Here is a 27,339-nt window from a genome sequence, read left to right on the forward strand (position 1 = left end):
TTTGTACAAAGGTTAAGTTCAGTGATGTGGTATGTAGGCCCTACGCACATTTGTTGCCATTATTTTACAATTTCAAGTAATTTTACAATTTTAAAGTAAGACAAATTGATATTCGGGGAAAATGCGAGTTGGCTGATTGTGGCAGCCAATATACTTAGTAATTATGTTGACTTACGCCCTACTCGCAGCAGTTCCGCACGCACGTCTTCACTGTACAGTGGAGATGGACCGCGGGCGGGAGGGAGGGCGGGTACGTGGCAGGAGGCGTATATACCTTTTTCCCGGTTCCATGACTTTGCTATTGCAAATTTGATGTAAATGCTGGAAAAAAAAGGAATTGTAAATGACGTGCCATTTTGCCACAATTTGGAGTAGTTGTAACTTTTGCTGACTGGGTTGTATCATCAGGGGGTCCTGTGTCATCAATTTAGTCAGCGCTTACAAGTTGTCAATCGCTCTGACAATTTCAGTAAAATCCTTGGTTTTGATTGGCTGAGAAGCTTTGGTCACTGACTTTTGCTATGGTAATTGTCATAGAGACTGACAACTTGTCATGGCTGACAACTTTGATGAAACGGTGCCCAGATCAATCGCTATACTGTGAGAAGAGTTTATTCCATAGAGCTCTATTATTTCAGCTCTATATGGTTTATTCCCACTCTCTTATAGCCGACGTAGCTGGCGCAAATCGATCTGGGAGAATGGGCTCGTATTTTGAGGAAAGTGAGTATTGCCCCATGTCTCAGTTGAAAGTTTTTCCTTGTAATTGCAAGGGGCTTCAAACAGCTTCTTGGTAATTGTTTGCGAATGTGGATGGCTTCCCTTATCCATTGTGAGGTTTTAACTGTCTCTGGCTAGGATGGAACACTTCCTCCAGACGTGTGGTGATTTTCATTGGCCACATTGTCACTGATTGCCAACTTGTGCATATTGGAGGTGGATTCCTTCCTTTTCCCTCTTGTAAAGTGGGATGAGCTATAACTGCATCAACCTCTTGTTGTATTCATTTTTTACTGGTCCAAAATTTCCTAGCTGTTTCTCCAGGTATAGGTGTTCTCACAGTTACCACAATAACTGACATGGAATCTGGTAGCATACACCTGCTTGATCATCGATGGATCGTTTATCTGTGTACCAAAATGTTCCTGAGTTTTATGTGTGGCTTGAACGCTGTGGAAATATGATATTTTTGATAGATCCTTTGCAAAGCTTCAGAAATTCCCTTCACATTTGAGATGGTCACCAATTCCTTCGTTTGACTGGTTAGCCATGTCTGTGGATTCTCCTTGACCTGTTTTCCACCATCATTCCCCTTGAGTAGGCGAAAGTCTCAAATTGCAACTGATTTGGGCAACACGAGCTATAGTTGACATTCCAATGAGATGAATCTTTTCAGTGATATGTCATACAGAGAATAATGAAGTCGATCAAATCAGAAAGCAAGTTTTGGGGACTTGCGCATTTCCATACACATTTGACCCTTGCCCTCTGAACTTCATGACCCACAATGTTCAAGACTTGCTGGTAATATGAACAATTATACGGCTCCGTGTTCTGTTTAATGTTCAGCAGTAAATAGTCGTAAAAAAATGAAAAAGTCGTAAATGATGCTTTACATGAAAACAGAATACACGCATGCTGATACTGCATGGTGTGATGTTTATTTCCTGTGTGGTGCGTGTAACTGTTACAGTACACATTCAGGAACAACTTTCTTGTTATATACCAAATCATGGTCCAGTCTGCATCGAAATGAAATCAAATACACCTGTGGATTGAGTGAATATAGGAAATAATTATTAGAACACATCAGTAAAAGTTTACAGAAAATCGGTCAATCCGTAGAAAGTTATAATTGATTATAAATTCAAAATAAGTGAGAATTCCACAATGTTTTATTAAACATAAAAAGTATAGGGTCTATAGGCCTATATACACATTCCCTCGACTATATTAATGGCATCACGTTTTGGGAAATGCTCTGCTCTGTAAAAGATGTATATCAAGATATAACAGACTACAGCACCGGCTTTTCTAAAGACAACTGCATGGATTAAAATGTGTGAACATAGGCCTACAGAAGAGATGCATTTTACATTAATGCATTTATAGCAATTCGTACAATAGCAGCAACCCAGGAGCAGCAAACTGTTCCTGTAATGTTGTCGTATAATAGGTATAGGCCCTAAAGTGATAAATGACCTTCAACACAATAATCATACGATTGAATTAGCAAGAATGCACTTAAAAAAAGAAGAAGATAATTTTGACAATGCAGTGAAACTAAAGATTAATACATGAACCTGCAAGCAAAATGAATGCCGGTGAAAAGAAACGTATTCAGGCAACATAAAAGAGAATTTATAATGATGATAGCCAAAAGAGATTTTGTACAATATCATATTTTGGAAACTATATGGGCTCCGAACACCAAAGTACTGAATACCACAACGAGTCGAATATACAGACCCATTCACCATTAATATCATGATGAAAGTATAATTCTTCGGATCACTACATCATAAGCGAATCATTAGTGAAACATACGAGCTATAAATTCCTTGTGTATACAGGGTTAATACGCATTCAGGAGGAGCGGGCCGATGGCAAGGCATGGTCTTATAGTTCGTCCAATCAAATCTATTTTCAGTAGACCATCTTTATATCAAATACGGTATCATGAGGGCAATTACCCCCAGAAGACAATTACCCCCCCCCCCCCCCAAACCCGGCTAAATAGTGGTCAGTGATAACATAAAGTAAAGATTGGGGTTAGGTTTAGGGTTAGAATTTGGTATATTATATAGGGTTAGGATAAGGTCACGGATTACGATTAGGGTTAGGGTCACGGGAAGGGTCTGGGGTAATTGTTCATGGGTGATTTCCCTAGTTATTATGAAATACACCGTTCCCCATCCCAAAGTAGTCTGATCATGATTGTCACGTATGACTTCCAAAGTATAGTGAACCTATCTAAGCGCAGTCATAGGGCCTACAGTTTAGAAGTTAGACTGCTGACGACAAAAGCGAAAAATCGACCACCTCCACGATTTTTACACAATAATCTTACTCCTCTTTCAGCACAGGACTATATTATCAAACAGGCTACTCAGTTGACGAGAGCCTCGCAACCACACTCCTATCAGGTGCCATATTCGAGAACTGAATCGCATCGCCATTCGTTCTTCCCAAGAACTGTAAGGAACTGGAATTCCCTGTCGTCAGAAATTGTTTCAGCGCCATCTGTGGGTTCATTTCGAAACCGTCTCACGGTTGATCACAGTGGCTAGTTATTTTCGTCAAATTTTCTATGTGCTTGTAAATATCTGTAAGTGGTTGTGTTATGATGTAATTATAGCACCAGTCTGCAAGAATCTTCAGTCTATTGAAGGAGGCAGACTTAATCAGAAGAAGAAGAAGAAGAAGAAGAAGAAGAAGAAGAATTCCAAATATTGATAAACATTCACCACCAATAATCTAACACGGTGTACCAGGGCGAGGTTCCGCGAAAGTCCACTGAATGGCGTGCTCACTTCGCGAGGACGGCGTCGTTGAAGATGAGGGCGAAGGACGAGATCGGGGCGAAAAACGAGAGCACGACGGGTCCAGAGCAAGATGAAACGGGAACGGGATGACGGTCGACCGGATGCTCGATGTGGATGAGGCAAGGAACAAAGAGTCAGAGTTGATTAAAACGATGTGTATAGATGCCGCATTGTGGCAGTCATCGGAAGATATTGAGCGGACATTATCCTCTTATACACGTGTATTATGTAGAGTCAACAGTTTCTAATTGCCGGTTGTAATAAACTGATTTTGGGCTGCGGTGCTGTTCTCCTCTCAGAAAAACTGCTTATTCCAGGCTGTCGAGGCATGGGCAGAAAAGCGAGGACTGCCAGGCGAAACAAAGTCCTCAAAGTTTTCAGCCAAAAGTTGTGGAGAAGCAAGGACTGCATGACGGAACAAAGTCCTCTCAAAGTTTTCAGCCAAAAGTTATGAAGTGTGGAGAAAAATCAGCTAGACGAGCTGATCTCGGGCAGCATAATCAGTGGTCAATGGCAATTTTAATGTCTTGCTATTTTCAAGTTTTCAGGTTTTTTTTTTTTTTATATGGCTCGGTCATGACAGTGGAGTGGAGGTCGTGGTCAAACTCACTTCCTATTGAGGGGTCAAAGATGCACACGAAGTCTCCGTCCAGTCTGGGGTCAGATATTGTTTTTAGCTGCCTGGAATTAGGACGCGTCAGTCAGACAGCAACTGGTATATTTCCCTGTCATCTTCAAGTATTCCTATTTTCTTTCATGCATCTATTTGCCCTGAACTCACTGGCGTATAGCCGGGGGGGGGGGGGGGCGATGGGGGCGGTCGCCCCCCCCCCCCTAAGATTTGGACCGGGGATTTGGGAGGCGGAAAAAAAAAATGCGTGTATACTGTATGCATGCACATGAAGCGGGTCTCCTTTGCAACCTTTCATCAAATGAGATATTTTTTTTTTTGAATATTTCACTCAAAGTATGCACCAGATCGTTGAATTTCAATTCAAAAAATGGAAAATCTCTCGTGCTTGGGAGGGGGTATCCCCCTCCCAAACCCTCCCCTTCTGTGCCTCTCCTAGCTTAGTACACTTTTTAGATTTACACAAAAAAAAAATGAATAATTCTGAGTGCACAAGACTTATCACTTATATTCCGAAAACTCAAGGTTCCCTCATGTATAAGGGGAATTTCCCCTTTTAATCGACCCTTTCCTCCCTCAGCCCCCCCCCCCATCAGTTTTGTTTTGTTTTTTGTTTTGTTTTTTGTGATTTCCCAAATGTTGATTCCATCAAATATGCGTATACGAGATATCTCAATTTCAACCTTAAAAAGGCAAAAGCTCCATCGGAAGGGAAGGGTGGAGATAACACTCGCCCACGCCTTCTCCCTGCTCGCCCCCCCCCCCCCCACCCCTTCCACCATGCATAGAAGTAGACTGTGGCTATACCCAGATCGCTTTATTTCAATTCTAAAAACGCAAAAGCTCCGTGAGCGGGAGGGGGAATCCCCCTTCCTCTAAGCTCTACCTCACTAGACTTTATACATACACACAGATGGTGCACATTCGGAATAAGAGCTAATTTCCGTGATTTTAACACTTCGATGCAAAAGTATTGCACCAAAAATTTGCACCAGATCGCTGAATTTCAGGTCAGAAAACGCAAAATCACCTTCGTGTGGGAGGGGATATGCCCCTATCTACACCCTCGTGTGCATGCTTTTTCTGTTTGATTGCTGAACTGCAGACAGCGTTCATGATATTTAGTGTAAGAATTAATACAAGAAGATTATTTAAATGATATACCATTTTATAGGCAAATTGTTCAACAATAATCTGCACTAAAATATACTGCAACCTTAAACAAGTGGGACTGTTTCAACTCGTTAAAACACGCAAAAACATGCATCAAATGGCACCATTTGCAACATCAAAATGCAAAAAGTTTTCACCGTGGGAGGGGGACACCCCCTCCCACACCCTCCCCTCCCCCCTCGCTCGCTCCGCTCGCTCGGGTTCAGTCGCGTTCATGATACTCAGTGAAAAGAATTAATATAAGAAGTGTGTTTAAATTATACCATTTTATAGGGAAATTGTTCAATAATAATCTACACTAAAATATACTGCTACCTTAAACAAGTGGGACTGTTTCTCGTCGATAAAACGCGCAAAAACATGCATCGAATTGCACCATTTACAACATCAAAATGCAACAACAAGTTCTTACCGTGGGAGGGGGGACACCCCCCTCCCACACCCTCCCCTCCCCCCTCGCTCGCTCCGCTCGCTCGGGTTCAGTCGCGTTCATGATATTCAGTGAAAAGAATTAACACAAGAAGTGTATTTAAATTGTACCATTTTATAGGCAAATTGTTCAATAATAATCTACATCAAAATATACTGCTACCTTAAACAAGTGGGACTGTTTTTCGTCGATAAAACGCGCAAAAACATGCATCCGAAATTGCACCATTTACAACATCAAAATGCAAAAAGTTCTTACCATGGGGGGGGGGGGGGGGGGGGAGACACCCCCCTCCAACACCCTCCCCTCCCCCCTCGCTCCGCTCGCTCGGGTTCAGTCGCGTTCATGATACTCAGTGAAAAGAATTGATATAAGAAGTGTGTTTAAATTATACCATTTTATAGGAAAATTGTTCAATAATAATCTACACTAACATGTACTGCAACCTTAAACAAGTGGGACTGTTTCACGTCGATAAAACGCGCAAAAACATGCATCAAATTGCACCATTTACAACATCAAAATGAAAAAAGTTCTTACCGTGGCAGGGGGAAACCCCCCTCCCACACCCTCCCCCCCCCCCCCCCCTCGCTCGCTCCGCTCGCTCGGGCTCGGTCGCTTCGCTCCCTCGCAGACTAACCGCCCCCCCTAAGATCAAATCCTGGCTACGCCGTTGCCTGAACTTGGAAGAAAAACGACCCCGGAAACACTAAAGAGTGAGGGGTCAGTAACGGCCGGTGTTCTTTCCTAAGAGGTGGTGATTAGATTTGTTATGGTCAGTGATAATGAGGCTTTGGGCCAAGGGGTACGTTCTTTATCAAAAGGTCAGGCAGAGCGGTCAACTGTAGTGCTGTGCTGCAGTGTGACATTTTGCATGTGCCACTTTTATACTGCCTATATCATAAGAAACTGTACAAATAGGCCTACAATATCAGGCACCCGTCCTAGTTTTAAACAGGCTTTCCTTCTCTTTGATCAATGTAAACACAAGCTGCAAGAGGGATTGCATACTTCTTTCAGGGCAAGGGACGGAGCAGTGCACTGTCGTTGTCACCATGGTAACGCAGTACAGATCTGCTACAGGTGTCTCCCTAAACGCATCAGAGGTTTTCCTCGCAAGTTCAGTAAACTGCTGATGAGAGATTTCGAGAGGAGCATGCGATGATAAAACAAAACAAAACAAAACAAAACAAAACTGTTCAGAGCCATCAAGCTGTGCGTGAAGAGATAAAACCACTGATCTGGGCCCTGTCTTATAAAACTTGTGATAGAAATCAATCAATCACAAATCTCTTGAAAGCTGCAATCAATCGCAACCTGTGATTGATTGATTGCAGTTCTCCGTCTTAATTTCAATCATAACTTTTTATAAGATGAATTTGCAGTCAATTGTGAAGTTGGGATTGATTTGTTAATCAATCACATAAGTCTTTATAAGACGGGCCCCAGGACTTTCGCGCTCAGGGCCCTGTTTCATAAAACTCAATATTGCGATAGTTGTAAAGCTACTGAAATCCTTGCATCTGATTGGCGGCTGAGAGCAAATTTGTCTTAGAAATGTGGCAATTGTTAGTGACAATATGGTTTATGAAACGGGACTAAGAGATTTTCTTTGATCATGCAGAGTTAGAAACCTCCTATCAGTAGTTTTGGGTTGTTGGTGCAAGGTTAAACCTCTGATCGTTATAGTTTTCTGTTGCTTGCAGTAATGTTGTAAAATCTGTGATTCGGTTTTTTCTTCGACCAATCGACTTTTGCAACACATGGCGTTCCATAACATTCCTCACTGCACTATCTTTGCTGCACACCAAAGATCACAGAGCGCCGCGCGCTTTTTGCGCGGCACATTCAAATACATGGTACTACGACAGGCTGGCAGCCAGACGGACGCAGTGCAACAGCCCAGCCCCGCAGGACCCGGCGGTCGTCCGTCCCGCGTCCGATGCGCGGCTAGCCTCCGACATGGCAGCTCCCCCGATGTACCGGTACTCGACTCGTATGTTTCCCGAAACTTGAATTGCGGTAAGATCGAATTCACAGCACGGTTTTATATCGTGTAGATCTATATGGTATGCATAATACCTTTCGATTTCGTGCATTCATGCTTTGGTGTGAGGTTATTTTATCTGTTTCGCTGCAATTAACAAATCGCAACAACAACAGTAGGCCCTAACAGTTAGACCCTATATTTATAAACGTAGACATCTACAGTAGTTAACTATACACAGCCCAGTCGCCGCTGTACATACGTAGCGCGCCGCGACAGGTGTATTAGCGTAGCGTCTTAACAGCGTCTGGTCGGGCTAGGCCCTGTGTATATCAGTAGCAGAGAGAAACTAGAAGCTGCGCAACAACGAACTAGCTTCTATGTATTGTATTAATGTACTCTTTGGTTAGCAAGTGGTTAGTGTAGTAGGCCTAGATTGTAACATTACTGGTCATTAGTTGGAATATTGGATGTTATATTCCACATAGGGCCTACTATCAGTATAAGAATCTTGCTATAGACATAAATTTAGTACTAGATCTAGATCTAGTATAGGATTGGCCAAGAGCTGATCACGTGATAAAGTGTCTTGTAGTTTTGCCCATCATCACATCACCTGAGAAGAAAAGTTTGTTACAACTACACTCTATTAATGTTGATACCAAGTAGGCCTAGAACTAGTCCCTTTTGTTTCGCTGATCTCTTCAGTCCATACATTTAAGTCCTAACGCGAGATGAGTACGCGTGAAATAAAAGTGCGTCGCACTGTGGACTATCATTTAACTAGGTCACTTAATAGTCCACAGTGCAACGCACTTTCACTTCGGTACCGCGCGGTGCGCGCAGCAAATTCATTGTTTTGTCATAAGTACGTCCACACGTCTAAGGCCAAGTAAAAAAAGAAACCAGTTTCTCGTCCTCGCGCGCATCGATTTTGGCCGCCGCATCGATTTTTTTACTATTTACTATTTTCAAAATGGCGCTGAAAATACCAAGAAATTCATAATTCTCGTCCCAGCCCGCTCCCCGCCCGCATCGATTTTCAGTTGCCGCATCGACTTTTTTGATATTTACTATTTTTTCGCCCGCCGAAAAAAAAAGAAAAGATCGACAATTCACCTACCAATCGTGACGTCTCATTTCTAATTTTTACGCCTTGCGTCCTCTACTTAGCTGTAGACTGTAGTACAGCTGTAGCTTCTGTAGTGCGTATGTAATAACGCATGCATTTCACACTGCGAGCTCGGCCGATCGGCAAGAAGGAATGACCCACAAAGCAGTCGAACTGTAGTTGGATGGGCGGCGGGCCGGCCTGGGCTGTGGATGATGTACAGCGCACTCGGTACGTCGTGAACGCGATAGCGGCAACATTTTTGCGAACAATCGCTGATATTCCACGCATATTTCGCGCATTTTTCGTATTTTTCCCCGTTTCTCATATTTTAAGCGGATGAATTCAGTTCGGGAAACCCACTCACAAGGGGGGCCCCTCCTTATAAGTAACCCGTCCCCCTTATAAGTAACCCCGTCCCCCTTATAAGTAACCCCCGGGGCACCCCTTATAAGGAGTCTCCACGCTGTTTTGCAATGCAACGCGAAAATGAAAGGACTGCGGCAATTCGCTTGATTATGTCCATAAAGCTTCACAAGTTTCCTAGTTACTCATGAAATTTGAGCAAAATCGGTTTGAGGCATCATATCTAAAATCATGGATTTAAATGCGATGTCAAACGACCCATGCGAATGCTGAAATGCGAGCGATTACTGGCGTGAGTGTCGCCAGGCGCGGCGGCGCGGCAATGCTTGAGTGCAGACGTGGCGACTGAGTACGGAGGTCAGTCGCCACGTCTGCACTCAAACATTGCCGCGCCGCCGCGCCTGGCGACACTCACGCCAGTAATCGCTCGCATTTCAGCATTCGCATGGGTCGTTTGACATCGCATTTAAATCCATGATTTTAGATATGATGCCTCAAACCGATTTTGCTCAAATTTCGTGAGTAACTAGGAAACTTGTGAAGCTTTATGGACATAATCAAGCGAATTGCCGCAGTCCTTTCATTTTCGCGTTGCATTGCAAAAAAGCGTGGAGACTCCTTATAAGGGGTGCCCCGGGGGTTACTTATAAGGGGGACGGGGTTACTTATAAGGGGGACGGGTTACTTATAAGGAGGGGCCCCCCTTGTGAGTGGGTTTCCCGAACTGAATTATACTGTACAAATGCTTGTGAGGATTGTACGGTATCGAGTTTGTATACATTTTCATGTCATTGTGACTATGTGCATGTGTGTGCAGTGTCGGAAGGTACGGCGCCAGTGCAGTGGCCGTGCCGCACCGTATATCGGCAAAGTGTGCGTGTTTGTAGCTGTCCAGGGTCCCCATCCCCTGGTCTGTCACGGTGATGTATTCTACTTTGAAGAGAAAATGAATGCGCTTTTCCAGCAAATGTAGAATAATTAAATGGGTGTATCTACAAAATAGATAACTTTTCCACGGATTCTGGTTTGTCTCGTATTTCTGCGGGATACTTTTCTTCGCGATGTAAATTCACGGACACAGCCGTGAGTGGTATCATCTGTAGTGTGTACTGTTATACAATCATTCATCATCCAAATAATGAGTGATTATCAAATGTCTTTTTAGAACATGAAGAAACATCTTTAAATGTTTAATGCTAGAATGCCATATCAGTATCATTTTGACATCCATCTGCAATTGTACAAACCAGTTTCCAGTTGAATGTGCTACAATTGTACTGTGAAGATCTGCAGATATACATACCAGCTGTGTGGACACAAAAAGTCACAAACAACAATAAATAAAGCAGTGTTTTGAATATCATGGAATTTATTTCAATCGTAGATTTGTTGAAAGACATGTTTTGTACCTGTTTCAATTAATAGCACAATACATCAGAATTGCAAGTACACTGGTATCAGAAAAGCCATTACAACACTATTAAGATGGTCATTTTCCCTTGACATCTGTAGTGGAAAGAAAAAGCAAATGTATTTCTGCATGCATGAAGTTTTATTTCAAGTATGGCACATATATCATTTTGTTTGAAAATGCACAGAGTGCAGGCAAGACGTAAACTTAGGACCTGGTCTCATAACACAGCTACCAGAGTGATATTTCATTCCATAAATTGAATATAGAAAATTGTAAAGCCCTCTCTCGTTACCTTTCTCAGAATTACCGGACGAGAAATACATATTACTTTCATTTTGACGATCCTCGAAAAAATAGTAAGATATCAAATAGTAAGGACCTCCCTCATCGCCTTGCTCAAAAAACCCGGACGAGAAACTACTTTCTTTTTTTACTTGGCCTAAAGTACTAAAGTAAACTACGTAGCCTAAGCCCTAACATAAGGATACCTAAAGACAGCTAAAACGGTTTCAGATGTGGAATAAAATGGGAATTTCTAGGACCCTAGATGTGGAATATAAAGCAAATAATCAACTTTTAGTTTCAGGCAATTAGACAAACTATCACTTCCTCGGCGATCTGAATGTGTACGCTATCTTTCCTCAGCTGCGCTTCATAAAGATAGCTACATTTAAATCGCCTCGGAAGTGATAGTTGTGCCATCACCTTCACCATACACAGCGTTGATTATTTGCTTACTATGCGAAACCCCCCTGTTGAACAACCCCGCGGCCCCATCCCGACCAGGGCCGGGTGCTCCTTGTACACAGTTAGCACTATAACGTTACAATGGAGGTCACAAATCTGCAATAATTTGAAAAATATCCGAGCTATATATTATAGATATAAATTTACTATCAAATGCTATAGATCTAGAACTTGTCAAGTTCTTTCATTTGAGTGGTATTTTGATACCATTGAAGTACATTTAGGCATTGTTTTCTTAAAAAACAACAACAACAAACCCATTTCATTTGGGGGCAATATTTTTGAAATAGAAATCTACAGGTATTTTGCAAAAACATCTAGATCTACAATCTAGTTATTATTCATTATTCCATATTCATAAACTCTTCAGAATTCATTTCAAAGTAGTTTTTGGTTAAGAATGGACAAAAAAAAATACATAAAGGCTCTATACTAGACAGTAGATTTATATAGTAGATAACAACTGTGCTGAGTTATGAATATTGGGACTTTAAAAGGGTGGACAAAGTTGTGATGTCTGTATTTAATGCTAAAGTGTAATGTCTGTAATGCTGCATTTGTGAACATGTAGAGTAAATGCTGAATCTGTTGTACACATTACAGCTCAGTCTGCAGCTTAACACAGGACCTGAGCATGCATTTCAGAAGAAAATTTCTTTTACTTAATGCTCCAATTCATACATTTTTTAACATACCCACATAGAGTAGCGGACCCAGTTTGCGGCAGGTTAAGGCCTTTTCAAGGGTATTTAGTAGTATTCTGGTAAAACGGGCAACAGAAATTATTATTATTATTTTTTTTTTTTTTAATTGGAAGAGGTACCAAAGGCCTCTTAATTGACACTGCATCACAATTTTGTATGGTGGACAATTACCCTATAGTCATAATAATCAATTTTATGCAGAAAATTTGCAACCACCAAGAGGATCCGGTTTGCAGCAGGGGCCCCCGGGTCCAGTTTGCAGCACCCCACACAAAAATGTCCCCTGATTTCTTCAAACATTAGAATTTTGCAAAAAACAAATATTTTTTGATGGTCCAACTAGTTTTCATCTTGTTAGAACACTTTATTTGGATTCATTATCTCAATCCTTCACGATTTCATAGTTTTTCAAGATTGCATGTAATTCATCAATTTCCTCCATTTTGACATGTAAAATAGCGCTATGTGTGTAAATCCCTTAGGGGTGCCGCAAACCGGACCCATCCACAACATTTTGGTCACTGTTGCAATCCTCAAAACTGACAAAGGAAATGAATTTTAGAATATTTAACACTAATCCATGAGGAATCCTTACCATGCCAGGCCTCTTTTCATAGTAAGATTTTGTATAAAGATACAAACAAGGGATGATGGTTGTTGCCTAGCAACAGAACAAAATCTTAACGTTTTGTTAAGAAAGTCATACTTTTTTTTAAAACAGCATGACACAGACGGTTTGAATGAGAATTATGATTAGAATTATGAAGGCCATCATCCGAGTTATTTCATGATTCTGGTATCAAAAGAAAGCTCTTCAGTTGCTCTTCAAATGAAACAATTTAGAAAAAAAAAAAATACCCTTCTACTTTTGAAGATATGGTTAGATATTCCTAGGGGTGCCGCAAACAAGACCCCTGCAGCAAACTGGTGCCCCAACTCTGGAGGTAGGCCTACATCATGTAAATACAGTTGAACCTCTCTTATCCGGCCTCCCTTTATCCGGATCTCTCTATTATACGGACGCAATCTCGCCGTGATTTTTGTTTTGATAATTACGGGAGGAAAGGGGGATTCCTAACTCCTTGAGAACTCCTACACAAACACACATGAATTACATATTACTTTCAACATGATTAACATACATTACATCAAATTTCCTTCCAAATTGCTTACCTTCAGACATTTTAACATCCCCAAACATCCCCAAATGTAACAACGAAAGGTTGCAGTATACACATTACTACATTGTATTGTGGTACTACAATTCGCTACATCAGTACATGTGTATGTATATGTACGTGTATAAAGCATTGAGTCTCCCGTATCCGGCCAAATCCCTTATCCGGCTGAGCCCCGGTCCCGACTTGTCCGGATACGAGAGGTTCAACTGTAATCATGTCTGACAAATGTAATGTCCGTAACGGCAAGAATTTTGTGTAATATCTATGAAATGATTCATAGTAAACTTATCAGAGCTCGGACTGTCAACACTTCATGATGAATAGATTAGAATAAACCATGAATAGATCGATTCAGAATAATCATGCTGAAAATATGGCCACAAAGTCATAGAAAGTTCTCTGACTGTAATGTCTGTAGCGCTGGAATTGCCCAGTTATATATAGTTGCATGCATGAGAAACATAAACAACTGGTTACTAGGTTCTAGTAAAATTTTAATCAGGACCTAGGGCCTATATTTACATTTACTGTAGGCCTATACAAGATAGGCCTATTTCAGCATGCCCGGGCTGGGCGGTTCATTGTTAAGACAATGGAATGCTGTGGGGTCTATGTTGTGGCATCATTGCAAGAAAATACTAAGGTTACGTAGTATAGCAACGATCGATACACTTCAACATTAACAATTTTGGCAATCTATATACAAATTGTACAATAATTGCAAATTGTTTATGCTGAGAAAAGCCATGCAACATGGTCCATTCTTGATGATTGATCCATTTTATTGTATCTTAAACCTATGCCTCGCTCTAGACATTGATGATCAACTCTGGCCCTTAACTTGTTGGAAGGAGGATACAGCCTGTTCGGAAGATGGCAGACCACAGTCAAGTTAGTGAGAAGGGAATTAACTTGGATGAATTAGTGAAAGAATTCAGAGCATGGCAGCAGGTATGCAAATTGCACATATAATTTCATTATGATGACTATATCTTTTGCAGTTGTTTTAACTTGACCACGCCATCTCAGATGTATAATCAGGGAGGTGTTATTTTCTAGGAAAAGAGTAGAATTTAATACATTGATAGAATGTAATTCAGTTGTCTCCTGTGCTGATGTCCTGATCAACACTGCTGAGGTGTACCACGTATACCCATGTGCTAGCTCTGTTGCAGCTCCTTGCTTTGATAAAAGAAAGCTCATCAGTAGATCAAGGACTAGCACTCTCACACCAGAAAAGACCTCCCTGTCTTCAGTCTGCCCCCTCTCTTTCATTAATGTGCTGGCGACAATGAATGTGTGCACAATTGAAAAGGGTGTGGAATTTTGCTCTAACAGGGAATCATCAGAATCAGAATCATACAGCGTTTTCTGTTCTAACCATTTTAAACTCAGTATTTGGCTTTTCATTCATCTCTAAGCATGCATTATTAAACTAGAACATCACAGTTTCATCTCCATCATTTATGTTCTGCCCCTCCCCCCTCCACCCCTCCCCCTGCCATACAAAACAGCAGTTTACATTGTATCCTCAAACACTGGAATCATTACAAATTATGCAATACATTCCTTTATGGTTTGATATGGAGCAGTGAGTCAAATTATGCAGTGGAAAAATTATAGTTTTAACCACAAAAAGTAGAAAAGCCTGTTGAACCATGCTTTATTGGAGTACTTTGACACGAGATGGAATGATAGGAAACTAACATGTGCAGATTTGTGCATCATGGAAGGAAAATTCTAAAAGGACCTGATTTTTCATTTGATTTCAATGACATACATATACGTATTTCATGAATGGAAATTTATCTTATTTCTTTTGTGAACTATCCTCAACAAATTCAAGTATTTTATTAATTGTATTGTATTGAATGAAATGTGTACATTTTATTTGTCTCCAAATTTTGTCAAAGATACAGAGCGGTGCCGAGCATGGGATCAAACCATAGGAATATCAAAACATCAATTGTAATGTTAACTTGTAAAGTTAGTCATATGTTAGTTCAAAACCATCTGAACTGAGGTCACTGGACTTTTTTCGTTTGTTTTGATTTTCTTTTACAGCCAAGTACCAGTTGTAACTGGATGTTGTCCATCAGAAGTCCAGATACCTGCATGTAGTACAGAAATAGGTCAACGAATGCATGCCAGAATGACCTGATGTTCTTCTTCCTCTCTAGTACCAATATTGAATTGATTGCTAAGGGTTGATAATGATAGGGTTAAAATTACACTTTCTCATCCCCTAACTTTACACAGCCGTATTGCTGTACAGAAGTCGCACACACCATGCGAAGAACTGCATGTGGTTGGGCTAGCTCATCCAATTATATCAAACAGGGACTGCAGAACATTCTTCAGGGTATTGAAAGCAGACTGCAAGATGGGGGGAGGGTGGGGTTCAAGGTCACCCCCCCCCCCCAATTCTACAGCCCCTGACGCCTTCACTATGAAATCAATGTATAAAAATGCATGTAGTGAGGCAATAATAGTGTAATGTTGAGGTTGATGTCAGAAAAATTTATATTGTCCATACAAGATTTTTGTTGTTTCCATAGTTCACTGTAATAGAGTTTGGTCTCTTTTGTTCTTTTACCTCAAGACTTATGAGGAGCTGATGCATAAAAAGGAGTGCCTCGACACTGAAGTGACTGTATTGCAGAAGCAACAAGAACTGAGTAATAAAAGATGGAGCGATACCATGGAAGGTAAATTGTGATTCTCAAACAAACTAATAGGTAAAAAAAATAAAATAAAATGGCATTAGGTAGAAACAAAACAAAAGCAAAACAGCACTAGAATGAAAATGATAAGTGTAATTCAATTTAAAAGGTATCAGTGTTAAGAGAAAGAGTCTGACTCTGATACAATAAGAAATATGTATATTATGTCATATGGTCCAAGGGCAGGTTCTAGGTGGCCAGAACTGGGGTTAGACTTTGAAAAGAAGATGGATCAGCCCTGCAGTAGTTTTTCTTTATCCCAAAGGTCTTAACATACGCAAACATAACAACGCCTTTTAAAATAATCTTCAGTCCTTCGTTTTGTGAGGCATAGACATACTGAAATGCATAATGTACTACTAACTGCCATAAGACAACACTGTACAAAGCAATGAACAGTTTTTCCTCAGCTGTGAAGAGAGGAGTAGAGGAAATTCTTATTCAGATGTTATTACATGTATCTTTGAAGACCAAGGCCAGATTTTGATTGGAATGATGCTTGTTTAGGGTCAACAAACTCTGTCCAGTAGGCTGTAGGTGTAATCTCCAAATCTTGTCACAACTTGTTTTACTCCCTTAAATTTTTAACCATATCCAGAGTTTGATTGGGCAATGTGGCTCAGCACTCAATACTTTTCAGGCAATAGACAACCTTTAAATATGATTTTTAACAATGCTGGTGTTTTGGATGAGATGAGAATGAATATAAATATACCCAATGTCAATAAAACTAAGAATTTCTCCTTTGCTATTCAAAAAAATATTGTGCCACGGTAATAAGATACATGTATATCAAGATGTTGTTCTGAACTGTAAAAAGGAGGTGTAAACAATTCCACTTATGCGTGTCTGAATGTTTCCTGTTCTTTCCCCTTTTGGTGGTAATAAATGTTTAGAACTGAAACAGGCACGGGAGATGGTGAGCAAGTTACAATGTATGCTGAAGATGAGCTGTGACCTAGAAGGTTGGTAGAATATACATATGACCTCTACACTTTAGGCATTGTTCATATGTGATGAATGTGTGCATATTTTGCTTGGTTATGGCTATTCATTGTGTATCATTTTGTCAGATGCAACAAGTGATCTGCAATGGTTTTGTATTTAGAACCCAATCTTGACAATATCTAGATATGATTGACTAGCCTCACCATCACAGCTAGAAGTTTGGCAGACTATCATGAGTCCTGCTCATAAATAAATGCTATTACTGTAAAGCAAGATACTTTTAATTTGTGGCATGAAATTTTTGCGAATTGGAACAGACTACCTTTTTCGCGGTAAGAAATTTGTGCAAATTCCCACTGGCATTTACTGCATAGTGTAGACAAGAACTTTTGCGTGTATTTTGATTTCACATGTCTTGCCTCTTGCAAAATGTGCAAAATTAAAATGCATGCGAACATTTCTGGTTTTACAGTATATAGCTACCAGTATTTTTTTTTTTTTGGTAGACATAAAGAATACATGTTTAAACATTATTTGCCATAGAGAAATGAGATGCTATTGTATACCCATGCACTTCAAGTACTTCTTTTACATTGTATATAGATTAGACACAATGTATTGTGCTTACATATTTAATGACTTTTCTTTTAGAATTTTTAAAGTTTCTTCAGTGAATTTTTCTAATAAGCTTGTAAAAACATAATGTATTAGGAAGTAAATTGCCTTGTTTAACTTCACATGCAGATGAAAACCAGCAGCTGAAGGAGAGAGTAACCAATATGACAGATGAATTGGCAGCTGTACGAGAGGTAAGAAATCACTGGTCTGCCAGAAGTCCTTTCTTTGCCTAAATCTAGTAGGTTGTCAGTGTCATGTTCTTTCTGCTTCAAACACACCCACCTACCCAGTGTCCCCATCACTAACATTTACTGACAGAAAGCTGCTTGCACTTGAGCCACAGCCTTGTACATCACTCTTTCCTCTGGGCCTACATGTATGTTTAAAGAAAATGCATACTTAAGTGCTGCACCAGAGAAAAATTTAGCTGCCATAGAGAATTTGCTTTTATCACAAGGAATCTGTAAGAGTTATCATCAGGCCTATCTATCTGTTAACCTTCTAATCAGAGTACTTGCCTAATTACATGGTAAGGCCTTTATTCCAGAATACCATTTATACCTAACAACTTATGGCATAAAATTACCACCACTCATCCACCATAGTGCCCAAACACTACCACTGTTGTCTATGTTGTAAATGTTTGAACAAGGCACATAAGGCTTATGAATGCTTTCACTGGGTAATAGCTTCATTACGCATGTTGCCAATATTCCAACAGTTTTTGTTATTTCTGATTCAGTGTATGAATCAGTCAATGCATGTGAGGGAATACATTAGTAGCCTTCCAACCTGGGCATACCCATGAAAACTGTAGGAAAAGTGGGAAAGAACCAGCTACGCTTGGTAGGCCTATGTAGTGGACTACTTGAGGTCAAGACCAAGGAAACGCCCTCCTTGACTACTGGGGTAACACTGCCACATCTCCCCTCCCCAGAAATGTATAAAAAACAACAACAAACAAACAAATAAACCAACAAACCATAAAAGGTGTACATTGAACTCATGTCACAGGGAAAGATATGTTTGCCAGACACCTCTTTGCAGTGTTATGTGCAGTACATGCAGTAGGTTTCCCAATCACCATTCATGACATTGTCCATAGGTTATGTCAGTAGATGTCATTATTATCCATACAGAGGATTTTTAGAGCCCAAATACAAGTGTTATTTTGTCAACGCACCTCATAACCTCCGACCCACTTAGAAAGTTTGTTGAACTCGACCAATAATTTTTGCCGAGGCGACCAATATTTAAAATATTGGACAGCAAGAGGGGGATTCCCCAAAGTTTTTATGAAATGCACCGTGATTGGTTGAGATATACAAGATGACCCGAAATATGAAGTAAAAACATCACTGTGATTGGTCAATCACAAATTAACTAAAATATTGTTTTTCTAAAATTCTGTGGTTATACAAACAAATTTCATATATTAATTAGTTAATTCGACGTTGATCTAAGTTTCCTTTGGAATGTACATCAAAATACATAGATCACATAGATCTGGGAATGAAGTGGATTAACTTGCACTGAAGAGTGTACCATATCCCATGTCAGGATCAAGTATACAGTAGGAGACCATACAGCACTCAGAGACCGAAAGGGTAGCCCCTAAGTGAAAATATTTTTTGTTAAAATCCTCTGTAGGATAACAATGACAATATTGGATGTCCTATTTTCGGTCAATACAAGGAAATATTGGACTCGCTCAGCAAAATATTGGACTCGTCTTCGACTCGTCCAATATTTGCAATTTGTTTAAAATGCCCACCTGTATAACTATTAGGTGTTACAAAAAAACTCACATTTCCACTTTTAATCCTTAATGGTTAAAAAACTATAAATATCAGATAACATTGACATTGGTATAAGCAATAGCTGATTGTACAATTTTGTTGGAGGTAATTTGAAAATGAAAGCATGATTCACTTTCATTAAATTCAACATTAATTTTTCAGTTAGGTTTCAGATTTTGCTCTATTTTCAACCCTCTGTACAAAACTGTAACTTTGTACAGGGGTTATTCAAATTGGTGTGTAAAGGAGTGCGTACATGTAGTTGACACAATGGTCCTTGACAATGGCCAGGATTGGAATGCTCTATGAATACATATTCATGAGGAATTCCACTATCACAGCTAGTCTTTATTCATTCTGAAATGTGGTGTATGCAACAACATGGAAACATGTGCTCACTTTTTTTATGTGCATGCATTTCACCCTTTGTCATGAATTCAGACTACCAGTGCTCAGTTCAATCCACGTGAATAATTAATAGCATTCATGTGCCTTGGATCAGAGCTCTGGACAGGTGGTAGCCATGTCCATTGTTCAGGTTCATAGTAAGCACAAACTCAATTACACATCATAGGTCCCTATGTAAAGTTCAAGTTTTGTACAGAGGGTTAAAATTTGATCAAAATCTGGAACCTAACATTGAAATAAATGCTAAATGAAACTAATATAAACTTTCATATTCAAATTACCTCCAACTAAATTGTACACTATTCAGCTATTACTCATATCAATGACAGTTTTATTTGATACAGTGTATATTGTTTTTGAACTATTAGGATCACCTAGTATGTATGTACATTTGTATTACTGAGTGAACACAAACTTAAATAGATTCTGCTCCCTCTCCATTGCACAGGACATGCACATATTGTATGTATCCCACTTGATTTGCAATCAACTGTGGCCATTGGTTAAGCCACAAATCCAGTCATAAATGTAAATGCATTCAAAATGTACTTTCCATATGTATTGATAAATACCCATTTGATTCAATTTACACTAGCTTCAACATGTCAAAATCCACTCTGAATACTAAAACCCCAGCTTATGGAGACCATGATCTCAAGGACGAGTAGTATATCCTATGAATGTTGATGGAGATGACTTAAAAGAAGACTTGTAGTTTAAGATAAGAATTTTTCTTTGTGTGAATAAGTGTGATTTATCTTAGTCTTTTACATCATTTGTGTACTCTTCTTTTTCTGCACTGTGTGCAATTTCCTGCCATCATGACAACCATCTTCTTAATCTAACATATGCCAGGAACATACCTTGACTTTATCAGAAGCTCAAGCACAGCTGCAAGAGTTAAGGCAGGCTCACAAGGAAGAAATTGAAAAAATTAAAGCTACTGCTACTTCTCAAAGTAGGTTCCATAGTTAGTTTTGGTTTCAATGTCTATTTTCCGAATGCATGATTGTTCTGTTCTTGACTGTTCATGGCGATTTCAGTCTTTAGAGTTACATATTGATGCATGCCACTTTTTGTTTTTTTTTCCAGCGATTTGATACAATCTAGTGGATTGCTCTTGTTCATTTTTTAATTGCTATTTTGGAGCATTGATCCTCATTTGCAATACAGGTTACTTCCATTGTAAGTCCGTGAGACTGGCACTTTTCTTTTGTTGTATCAAAATTTTGTCATAGCTGAAAATTTTAGGTATATGAAATACATGTCCATGTATATACAGATCTAATAGTTTGGGGATCTGCATTTTTACTTTGTTGTAACAAAATTTCTTTGTAACCATGTTCATTATAATGAGAGCACACTGTATTATGAAATGGTACCAGTAATAATATTATTACTGTTAAAATCATCAAGGGAGACTCTTGTTTTTAGTTTTTGATCATCTTGGTGATGTGACTACAACTTTGCTTGCAAACTAGATTTTAGTTGACTTCTAATAAAAATACAACTAATACTCAGCTGTGTTTAAAAAAAAAAAAAAATGTTGTAATTCATGGACAGTTAATCATAAATTCATCCTATGGTTTTTGCCAAGATGCTAGTCTGACAAGAGAGAAAGTACATGGCTGTCACCACTACTCATACCAAGGGTCCTGGAAAACTGATGTAATGTTGATTTCCTATCTGCAGGAGAGAGTGAGGTAGGACTGCTGAAACAGAGCTTCCAGCACAAACTGACTGAAATCAGTCGGCTCCAAAGAGAACTTGCAGATCTGGAGCGAGAGAAGCACACAGAGCTGGCCAGACTCAGACTGGAGGTAAAAAGTCAAAACCAATTTATGCCTTTCAAGATAGTTTCAACAAGGGCTAACTGTTGGGTTATGAAGGAGCATTTAACCCCAACCTTAAATGTGGATTCATTGACTGTAGAAATATTATAACACATCACTGAAGTATGAGGAAAATTGGGCAATCCATTCAATAGTTAGTTAACTTTCTATTAAAATGGTGGTTAAATCCATGCGCTGTCGTAAACTGGATAAAAAAACTTCAACAGTCTGTGATGTCACAGCAGTGGAATGCTACAAGAAAATATCCTTGGAAAGCTGTTCATGGTTGTGCTCCTCAGTATTTTCAAGTACACTTGTATTTGATTTAATTTCTGAATATGTGCCCAGTAGAAATCTTTTCTTATTGGATGGTGTGTTGGTCACAAAGAATCAAATCTGCAGTTGGAGAAAGAGCATTTATAGCATCTGCTCCCGTTTTGTGGAATCTGCTGCCCTCTAGAGTATACAATTTAAGCTCTTATGATGCATTTAAGACAGGGCTCTCTCTGTTTTACTTTGCATATGATTAATTTTTGATACACATATTAATTAAACCTTCAAGCAACACATATTAATTTGTTATGTTGGTTTATTGTCATGTTATGGACCTCTCATCGCCTCGGAATAGTAAGACTACGGTGATGGCACATGAGTGCTTTGTATTACTATTATCATTTCGTTATTAATATAATTACTAATAAAAACTTTAAAAAGTCATAACTTGTGAATGGATTGTCCAAATTTCCTTAAACTTGTACTGATGAGTTATAATAGTACTGTACTGTTTCAGTAGAATCTTTAAAGACATCCCCAGTTTCAAGTGTTGTGTGGTAAACTCAGCTGAAATGTCATATCCTAAAATATTACAATGCATATGATGACTTGAAAAATAATTGATGCTACATCACTTCACAGTGCTCTTGGCTGCAGTTCTATCTTGCAATTTCTGATTGGATTAGGCTTTTTTTTTGTGTGGAAATAATGATCAAGGGTCAAAGTAAAAATTCTGAGTTTCACCACTTTTGCATTACAAGTCAAATGTGTACCCGGTTGGCCCATTCTTGTTTGACCAACAGTATGACACCAAGCTCCTCAAACTGCAGAGAGAAACTTCACGGGTTCAACAGCACAACACACGTGTAACAAACAAGGGCAATGACATCTTCAGACAGGTAGGTTGTGGGGTAGTGATCATAATTTCTTAACACCAATAGCCATTGTTCATTGCCAATACTTGTCTCTACAATAATTATTAGGGAAGTTAACATAGCATGAAAAAAAAAAAAATCTGCATTGAGTAGACCTAAATTTGCGAACATGGATTGTTTGTTCGTTCATTTTCCATCTGAGAAGATGGCTGGATAGCCCATATTCAGCTATGCTGAGCTGGTCTTCCATGGGGTCCAGTTGGATGTGAGGCGGGACAAATTCACCGGGTTAAACACCCTGCTCTTTACGATGAATGAATGAAGCGGGATCTTTTATGTGCACAAGTTGTGACTCTTCTCACACATGGGACCTCCATTTTATGTCCTATCCGAGGGACAGAGTGTTTTGCCTCTTGCTAGATGGGATGGCATGATTACACACAACATTGCTCAGTCCAGACTCGGGTTCGAACCTGGATCGGCTGGGTCAGAGGCAGATGCGCTACCGACTGAGCCAACTCACCGCCCTGAAGATATGTTGTTATGTATGTGTATGGATGTATTTGAAATTTGGTGAAGTATATTGATGCAATAAAACAGGAAATCTTGCTCAGTGATTATCATTTGAAGGTAACATTGAAAACAATGATTAGTGTTGTAAGTATGAAATGATAAGTGCTCTTATGAATGTAAAAATAGAAAAGCAGAGGTTTATCTGACAGCAAAGTAAAAATGTGAAATTGTTAAGTTTAACAAAAAAATAACCTTTATAGGACTTTAATTGGATACGCACACACTCTTCGCCAATTGTCACAGATGTCTGGAAATTCATTGTCGATGCAAATGACCTTCAATCCTCATAACCCCCACTGTATTTTATTATCTTTTATCTGTTATTATTATTATTATTTTTTTTTTTTTTGGGGGGGGGGTTAATAACTTGGTTGGCACTAAAACTGAGATGCTGAAACACTGGGAGAAAGAATACATGTTATAATTTTTGAAAATAGAAGGCAAACAGACCATTCTCAGTCTGTATTCTTGGCAAAACACACATAGAAATGTTGCCCACGGGAGACAAAGTAGGTTGTTGTGACAAGGACTAACATGCACTTTCTCTTTCTGGAAGTTTGTAGTGGCAGCACAAAGCAGGTGGTCATTATTATAGATGGGCGTGACTGCATCAAGGACCAAATTTCCAATCAGTTCTATATTACAGGAAAGAGCCATATATCCCAAAGTCATGTGACATTTTTTGCTTCAAAACTGCAAAGATTTATCTTTTTCTTTGCTCATTTTTCCACAAAAAAGTTGCCAACTTGTCTAATTTTCATATACTGTATACCAGTGCCAAATAATTAGTGTGTCAATTCTTTTTTTTTTTTTGCTTGTTTGTTTGTTTTTTTGTGAGTCAAGACTTTTCGATAACTTTGGAAGTGATTGAATTGAAGATTGTGGAGTAATGAACATAGAAATGTATGTGTGTACATGGCATTCATGTCGGGATCAAAGTTGATATTGTAATAGCTCCTGACTCTTAAAAGAATTTGTAAAAATAAAAACCCTGTGAAATAAATAGCGTAAACAGTACCCAGCATGCATATCACTCACATTTTCATTTACTGTGCTATGTACATCACTCTGTGGCCATGGTCACACTGGCACAAGATCGCAAAGTCTATGTGATCTATTGTTGTCCGTTCATACAGGCTGCCATCAACTGACAGCTGGTTATTGTGATGTAACAATACTCTCCTGTTCATCACAATGACCACGCACTTTGGAGGCACAGCCCAGAAATTAGGTGGTGGACTGGTTGGTTACATGACAAACTTTGCGAAGTTTCAGTTTCTAGCGTTCACACCGGCAAAAGATTGAGAGGTTTGGCAGGGGTAGGGGAAATATCCCTAGTTTGAGTGAGAAGATTTCACAGGAAGTTTCATGGGAAGTTTGTGGTCACACTGGCAAAAGATTGAGATCTTTAAGACTTTGTGAGCTTTTGCCAGTGTGACTGCTGCTAATGTGACTTTTTGGATATTCACATCAAGTCTGTGCTTTGATTTTGTTATGCATACATTTTATTGTCACACTAGCTGCTAGCTATAATGCTAGTTACACTTTTTGTGTTGTTGTTTTCATCTCTATATCCCATTAGAAACTCCTGAATGCAAGGTCAGAGGCAGACCAGGAGATAAACTCTTTAAAGCGCACCATTGCAGACCTTCAAAGGCGACTTGAGACTCAGACAGGTGGCATGTCAGGATCAAAAAGAAAGTTCTGAGACTTGGTCAGATGTGTGCTCTGAAACTTTGTCCAAAATGTATTCTGAGATTTGGTCAAACGTGTGTTCTGAGACTTGTTCAAAAGTGTCAAATCACAAGAAAGTAGCAAATATAAACCACATGCATGAAATGTGGTTCATTTAAACATATTCATGTACATGTAATGTGATTGATGATTAATATGATGTGTGTCCAAGGTTCAAAGGTCCACAATATCTTTGCTTTATGAACCATGTTACCACAAGGGGACTAATGCAGAATGTTTGAACTTAACTAGCCATCAATGACACTTCTCTTGACTGCATGAGTTTTCCATTTAATTTAAATATAGCATTACACTGTTGGCTTTATAAATCAAGATGATGTACTGGCTTTATCATTACACAGTCTTGTGTCTTTGAACCTGTTCCTTATGGGAACCTGGTATACCCGGTTCCAGTGGGAGCAACTGATATACAGGAACCTGGTAAACCAGGTTCCCAAGATGAAGACAAGAGTGCCTGCTTTTGTGGCCTAAATTCATGTTTCTTTGTGTGATAAAGTCCCCAAAAATGGGTTTGATAAAAAGATTAGAGTTTATTCTATCAGCACTTGTTCTCTTTCTGTTGGAAAAAATCATATATCACAGTACTTTTTTACATTTGTTCTGATTTAGTTTGCCTTGCTCTGCTACAAAACTCGTATGAACATACTGTATACATTAGCGATGAAAGCTGATTACAGTAGATTTCTGTGTACGCTGACCCCAGTCATCGCATTCTGGTGCCTGATTTTGTGTAGATCAAAAGAGTCTGTGAGCCCATCAGTGCATGCTCTATTCATACATCGCACCCGATTGATATTTCTATTGTTCAAGGGCACATGTAGTTGACCGTGGGGAGGGGATGCATGCACCGCTTCACTGCTTTCGCACAGGTGGATTACCAACCTGTCCGTTCTCTGTCGACGGGCGAAAAGAATCTTGTTTGGGGACATTAAAGGTATTCAGAGAATTGCGGAAGGAACAGGTTAAGTTGTGTAACCCAGGCCAGCAGGCATACTATGTTTGTGTACGTTTGTGTGTACGGGGATATTAATTCAAGCATGATGCATGGTCTTGCAGAGATGGTGGAATGTGCACAATTAATAAACCATGCTTTGCAAAACTGGTATCTCCCGTGGATTAGAAACATCTCTGGAACCTAACACCAGTGGTACTTGCATCCTATTCTTTCTTCTTTTTCTTCTTTTTCTTTCATAAGTTAGAGCTAACTGGAAAAACAGTTTCTGCCAAACTATAGCTGTGTGGTGTTTTTCCTTGCACTTGTGCAAAAACTGTATGCAATTTTACAAAGAAATTTGCCGAGATGTTTTTCATGTGTGTTTTTTCCCCCATCTTACTCCTTGAATTCTCCAAAGGCCATCAAATGTGTGCCTCTAGGGTGTAGAATGACAACATACCTCTCGATGCTTCATTTCCTACATGTCAGACAGTTAACTTGCACACAGCTTACATTGTATTTGTGTGTTATTACTCTACGAAGCAGAGCTGTTCCAGTTGCAATCCATTCATTGATTGAGCAATGCGAGTCATTGGAATTGTCTCAAGGTTCGAAGAACAGAAATAAATAATTGCTTTTATAAAAGGTCATTGGACTTACGGTCCCAAGTGTCATTTTCAAACCGGAACTTCCTCACAGAATATTGAATGGCAAGTGTGAATGTGATGTATTGACTTGTACTGGGGTGGTATTCTGAAATCCTTCCTAGGAAGAAATTTCTTCCTAATTCAGGATTTTTTCCTAAGTGGTATTCTGAAAATCTTCCTAAGTGCCTTCCTAAGTTTTTTCCTATTTAGGAAGATATGCTAATGAGGATGAGATATGCAAATTTCTGACTTTAATATGCGACTGTCATTGGTTGGTCCCTTGTGATACAGCATTTCGTATTGGCTTAAGAAAGGAAGTGGTCAGGGATAAGGATGGCCTAATTTGCATAAAGAAGTTCCTAGGAAGAAATTTCAGAATACATACCATTTTTGTCTTTCTTAGGCACTTCTTAAGTTTCTGACTTACGAAGGAACTTGGGAAGAAACTTAGGAAGATTTTCAGAATACCACCCCAGGTGTATAAGTTCCAAGTTGTGAAATACACAAGCGAAATACATGTATGATGGCATGAACTGTAATAAGTATAAAAGGCTGCTTTCCGTTATAGCTCACTGAAAATTCATTAAAAATATTCAGTCATTACATGTTGGTTGCAAAATGTCACAAAAATTTAATGACTTCCTCATTATTTTGTAATAATACAT

At 39.3% G+C, this 27,339-nt stretch overlaps 1 protein-coding gene across 1 annotated transcript; it reads left to right on the forward strand.

Moving 5' to 3' along the window:
- Positions 1–7,669: 7,669 nt before the first annotated feature.
- On the forward strand, positions 7,670–27,277 carry LOC140236709 (coiled-coil domain-containing protein 152-like). The gene is made up of 9 exons (XM_072316631.1): positions 7,670–7,801; positions 14,103–14,240; positions 15,892–15,997; positions 16,909–16,977; positions 17,705–17,769; positions 20,641–20,743; positions 21,478–21,605; positions 22,694–22,789; positions 24,921–27,277. The coding sequence occupies exons 2-9, from the start codon at positions 14,163–14,165 to the stop codon at positions 25,044–25,046; spliced, it is 771 nt and encodes a 256-aa protein (XP_072172732.1). The 5' UTR covers positions 7,670–7,801; positions 14,103–14,162; the 3' UTR covers positions 25,047–27,277.
- The last annotated feature ends 62 nt before the right edge of the window (positions 27,278–27,339 follow it).

This window comes from Diadema setosum, chromosome 13 (assembly GCF_964275005.1).
Source record: "Diadema setosum chromosome 13, eeDiaSeto1, whole genome shotgun sequence".
In the NCBI taxonomy this organism is placed as follows: Eukaryota; Metazoa; Echinodermata; class Echinoidea; order Diadematoida; family Diadematidae; genus Diadema; species Diadema setosum.